This window comes from Charadrius vociferus, unplaced genomic scaffold (genome assembly GCF_000708025.1).
Source record: "Charadrius vociferus isolate BGI_N301 unplaced genomic scaffold, ASM70802v2 scaffold964, whole genome shotgun sequence".
Taxonomy (NCBI): domain Eukaryota; kingdom Metazoa; phylum Chordata; class Aves; order Charadriiformes; family Charadriidae; genus Charadrius; species Charadrius vociferus.
In genome coordinates, this window is record NW_009647945.1 from 622,567 (window position 1) to 627,826 (window position 5,260).

At 57.8% G+C, this 5,260-nt stretch overlaps 1 protein-coding gene across 1 annotated transcript in view; it reads left to right on the top strand.

The window, feature by feature from the left end:
• HYDIN (HYDIN, axonemal central pair apparatus protein) overlaps nt 1-5,039 on the top strand; it is a 161,992-nt gene extending 156,953 nt beyond the window's left edge. Inside the window, exons 84-89 of the mRNA XM_009883265.1 lie at nt 446-658; nt 2,013-2,176; nt 2,494-2,644; nt 3,046-3,276; nt 3,875-4,099; nt 4,575-5,039. Of these exons, the coding sequence (XP_009881567.1) occupies nt 446-658; nt 2,013-2,176; nt 2,494-2,644; nt 3,046-3,276; nt 3,875-4,099; nt 4,575-5,039 (1,449 nt within the window). The remainder of the gene's footprint in view (nt 1-445; nt 659-2,012; nt 2,177-2,493; nt 2,645-3,045; nt 3,277-3,874; nt 4,100-4,574) is intronic.
• The last annotated feature ends 221 nt before the right edge of the window (nt 5,040-5,260 follow it).

Here is a 5,260-nt window from a genome sequence, read left to right on the forward strand (position 1 = left end):
AGCGGGCAAGGCATCTGCATCCAGCTTCTGGAGGACTCTTGGCCCTCACGGGCATTCCAGGAGGCTGCAGCTGGGAGGTGTTGGCTCCCACTCCCAAAAAAGAGCCCGGAGATGCCCTTCAGCCCACCCACAGAGGGGCTGTGTGGCTGCAGGTCTTGTCCGTGCGCAGGAGAGAGATCCTTCCAGGACTCCCCATCTTTCTCCCCTCCTCAGGAGGTGGCAGCCTCTTTCACCCAGCACACAAAAAGCCTCACTCCTCTCCCTTGGTTTTAGGAACCAACAATTTGATTTACACCAAAAGCTATGGCTCAGATGGAAACTTTGTGTATGAGGGGGAAAAGCTGCTCCCTGTGCTCCAGAGCCTGGCGTAGAGCTCGTCGGAGTCTGTGAGAGTGGAAAGGGTTCCTCGGTACAACCAAGCAGCCTCTGTCCTCCTCTGTTGCAGACACTGACTTTCACATGCGACGTGCGTGAGAAGCACAGCCAGACCATCCTCCTGTCCAACCCGAGCAACGAGGCCTGGACCGTCCAACCTGTTATTGAGGGGAAACACTGGAAAGGGCCTGAATTTTTTCATCTGGAGGCCAATCAACAAAACAAGCCCTACAAGATCACTTACAGCCCCCTAACCATGAGCTCTGAGAACAAAAAGCATCAGGTACGTGAGCTGGGCCTCCCTCATAGGGGGATCCTCGTAGTTCACCCTGTTTGGGGCAGGAGGTTGGACAAGATGACTGTCAGAGGTCCCCTCCAAGCAGAAATTGTGCTGTGTTGGAAGCTGGGTTTCTTGGTGGCTAGAGGCCAGGTGCAAGGAAAGTTCAGGTGGGAAGTCTGGACTGACCACTAAACGTATTGGAGCAGCTAACCTAAAAATCAGGCAGTCTGAAGCTCCAGGAAATTGAGTTTGTTCTCTGCAGCTCCTGGTCCCTGCTCATGCAGCCCAGGGGGGCTCGGAGACCCCCGTGCTCAGTCCTGTGGGCTGCAGGGGCTCCTCAAGCCCCGGGCATGACCTGCTGGGTCCTTTTGCAGCCTGTGGGGAACAAGAGGGGCGAAGCTGCCCTCCCATTTCTCAGCATCCCCCTCACCATGAGCAGTCCAGTGGGAAACGACAGAGAGATCTCTCTTGACATCACCTTCGGCAATGCAAGAGCTTCAGAAAGAGCCCTTCTCGCAGGTCTCAGACTGGGCAGGTGGGGGTGACCAGCCCCTATGTCTTCACGGGCAGTATTTTCGGAGACAGACCAGGGACAAGCTCTGAAATCAAGAGGGTCAGTTCAGAAGGGCTCAGGGGTGCTGGAGCTGCTGGAGTCCTTGTCCTGCTTCAGCTAACCTTACACCACACCAGAACTTAGGCCAGAGTGGAGGCCAGAAGCTTCTGGGCTCTGTCTCCAGGGTGCTCAGAAGATCTGTGCCCTGTGGGGCTGCATATGCTCAGTATCTCTTTAATGTACAGCCCTGCAGGAAGAGTCCTGCAGGTTTTGGCTGCTCTGGAGGCAGAGGAGATGCCACAGGGCAGGTGGCTGTGACCCATTGGGACCCAAAATGAGTACTGGATATGAACTTTTCATGGTCCACCCTGGCTGGTGGGACCCTGCCACATTAGCTACGGGCTGCTCTCTTGGCAAAAACGTTTGGGTTAATCCCAGCACTGCCAGGGCAGCCACCCCCGTACCGCGGCTCTCCTTGCATGAGCGCAGGGCTGGCAGCTGATGTGCCCGGGCTAGTGAGGCCAGTAAAGGGGCGTTGGAATGGTCAAACCAGCTCTGCTGCAGGGCCGGGGTTTCCTCGCTTTGCTCAGCCACGCTGCCTCTGCGTCCTGTAGCTGTGCCCGCCTGAGCAGGTACAACATTGCCATCTCCACCTGCGCAGTCACGGCTCTGCCAGCTGGACTTGCTCGAAGCTGCTCAGGTGACAGCCTGACATGAGACAGTCTAGTCTGGGTGTGCTTGAAAGCCAGTAATCAGTCTGGTCAGAGAGCAGGAGAGCTCACTTATCCTATTTCTTGTCTCTAGGGCTCCATCTTCTTCCCACTGCCAGATGGGACAGGCTTGTACTACCTCCTGCAAGGGACTGCTGAGGCCCCAAAGTGTTCAGGGACCATTTTCCGGCAGGTACCGTGTAGGACTTCCTACACCGAGGTCATCCCCGTCTCCAACTGGCTGAACAGACCACAGAGGTGAGTCCAGCCCAGGAAGTCTCATCCCATCAGCAATCCCTGCAGCAGCATGAGGAAGGGCTTCCTGCTGCCTGAAAGCTTCTTCCTGTGAGCTTTTCACTCTCCTTGGCTGTTTTTGGCCATAAGTGTCTGGAATTGCATTACCCACGTTCTGCCCATGCAGACCCAACCTGGAGGGCTTTCCTCCATGGGGGGTGAGACCTGTCTCCCTCTGCTTGAGGCACTGAGGATGAGAGGGGTTGTGTTGTACCCCCCCACGATGGGTATCCTATGGGAGTCCTTCTTGTTGACCTTCACTGCATCCTTCTCACCCACAGGTTCCTCGTGGTGGTGGACATACTCAAACCAGAAAACCTGGAAAGCAGTTCTGTGCTGCAGGGGCTGGAATACATTGACGTGCCAGGCTCTGCCAAGAAGGACTACAAGCTCACGTTCCTCTCCTACAAGGAAGGAGTCTTTAACACAATGGTAAGGGTGGACACCGGGCTGTGGGGCCCTTCAAGGAGCCGTTGGCTCACTGAGAAGCTACACGCTTGTTTTCATACCTCCACGTGCCCACTGGTGGGATTGTAGGTGTCGTAGGTGGGTACTGAACAGCAGACATCTCGCCACATCCCCCACTCGCGTGTAAGTCTCTGTGGGGGTCCCACTGGGGGCTGCGAAACACAGGTGGCTCAGGACATCGGGGAGAGTATCAAGTAGAAATACCACACATGCTTTTCCCGGTCTCGCACTCTTCCTCGATGGCTGCTTACAGCCGTTCTTGGAGGTAGGGTGCTGAGCCTGCGGGGGATCTTCGAGCTGGCTTAGCACAGGCAGTATATTTTTATGTGCAGAATGACCAGCGCTTCCCTCTTTCTCTGATTCAGGTGACTTTCCTCAACAAGGTGACCGAGGAGTACTTGTTCTACATGGTGACTTTCAAGGCCACCGCTTCGGGACCCATCAGCACTGTCGAAATGAGCACCGCTGTTCGGCAGAGAGCGTCTTCCACCGTCAAGGTGGACAACCCTCTGCCTGTGCCGGTGACATTTGCTGTAGATTGCAAAGTGCCTGATGTCAGTGTTCCCCCACATTTCACTGTTCCTGCGCAGTCAGAGGTAGGTGCAAAGCTCATCCAGTGTGCGCTCCTCTCCCTGCAGCCTTTCTGGGAGTGGATGATCTTGAAGGGTGATGCCCTGCACGAACCATCTGGGGCTTCTTTCCAAGGGTGACAGCTCCCACCTGCTGATAATCCAGAGGGGAAGCAGTGTGTGGGAATTGCCCTGTGCTGGTGGAGTCTGCCATGCTACCCCCTTGTGACATGTCCCCATCAGGGCTCACGTGGCAGGTCCTCGTGCCACATGCTCCTTATTTAGTGTGGGTATTTTCAGTTTAGAGTGGCTGCAGGGCATGCCTCACCCCACTGGCAGGGTGTTTGCTGCCTGCATTGATAGGAGCTGTTGTGTGCCCTGGGGAAGTACGAGGACATTTTAGGGTGAGAAGCTTCTGGGGTAGAGCTGGAGCTCTCAGCTGTTGGGGACGGTCCCCTAAGTGAAGTGTCCTCCAGATGCAGCAAGGCTCTGCCCCAGAGCGAGGGAGGGTGCTGGGTTGCCTTCCAGCACTGTGTGAGCACACCAGAAACCGATTTCCCCTGTCCCACGCCCTGCTTTCCCTGTCTCTGCCTGACCCAGTGGGTTTTCCCTTCGTTCCTCCTAGGCTGACCTTGTCTTTGAGTACCAGCCCATGAAAATGGGTGACAGCACCGGGCGCCTGGTGCTCCAGAGCAGCGACTTGGGCTCTTTCTACTATGACCTGCACCTGAAAGCCACCACGAATAGGCCAGAGAAGCCCCTCTACTTCTGCACCACACTGGGCTCTAGTCAAACCATCACCACCAAAATCATGAATTACGCCCGACAGAAGACAGACTACCTCCTCCAGGTGAGGCCAGCCTGCCCTGGGCTCTTGCTGGGAGGCAGCTCATCCGGCCAGCGTCAACCCTCTCCGTTGAGGGATCCTGCCCCTCTAGCTTGGCCTGGCATCGCCAGGGTGGCCATGTGAGCCTGGGGGTCTTCCCACCAACGCTGGGCTTGTCCCCAGCTGGACTGTCCTCAGCCCTGCCCTTGTTGAAGCTGCTTTTGCAGGTTCCATGGTGCCTGGACTCCCTACCTTAACCCATTGCCAGAGCTGGGGTTTCTCATGGGGTTTGGGGGCAGGGTTGTCCCTGCTCAAGCACGTTTGGCCATCCATCATGGGCACTCACCCAGGGTATAGCACAGGGGGGAAAAGGTGCAGTGACAGGCAAGGGATAGGGCCTCTGGCCCACATGATGGTGGGGACCTTTGGTTTCTTCCTGAGGTGCTGGCTCTATTTTTCTGACCTGCTCCCACCATGGTCTCTTCTCTCCCCCGTGCAGACCAACTGCGCTGACTTCCAGGTGGAAAAAACCATCAGCGTGGCTCCCGCCAGCCCGGGGGGCTCGGAGGTGAGCCTGGAGGTGACCTACGAGCCCTGCCAGCTGGGCGAAGCCAGGGCCACGCTGCAGCTCTCCTCCCCGCTTGGGGGGGAGTACAGCATCCCCCTCTTCTCCCTGGCCCTCCCCCCCAAACCCCAGGGCCCCTTCCTCATCAAGGCCGGCGCCACCACCTCCATCCCCTTCAAAAACATCTTCCTGCAGCCCACGGCCTTCCAGTACACGCTGGAGCACCCGGCCTTCGCCGTCAAGGCCCCCGAGAGCTTGCGCTCCAAGAAAACCACCTTCATCGCCGTCTCCTTCGAGGGCGGCCCGGCCCCCGTCACCACCAAGATGGTGGTCTCCTGCCCCGGGGGGGCCGGGGTCTCCTGGGTCTACTACCTCAAGGGCCTCCCTGCTCACAAGTGACCTGTGCCACCCCCACCCCGGGGGGGGTGTGTGTGTTGGGGGAGCGTTAATTAACTGTGGCAATTAACTCCGTAACGGTCGGTTTGGAATAAACCCAGCTGAGGTGGCAGCGGGCGGCCTCCGCGTCGCCAGGGGGCGCTGTGGAGGGTGGTGGAGGCGGAAGGGGGTGGTCACGTGGGCGGGCCGCGGGAAGGGGGGGTGTGTGTCACGTGGGCGAACCG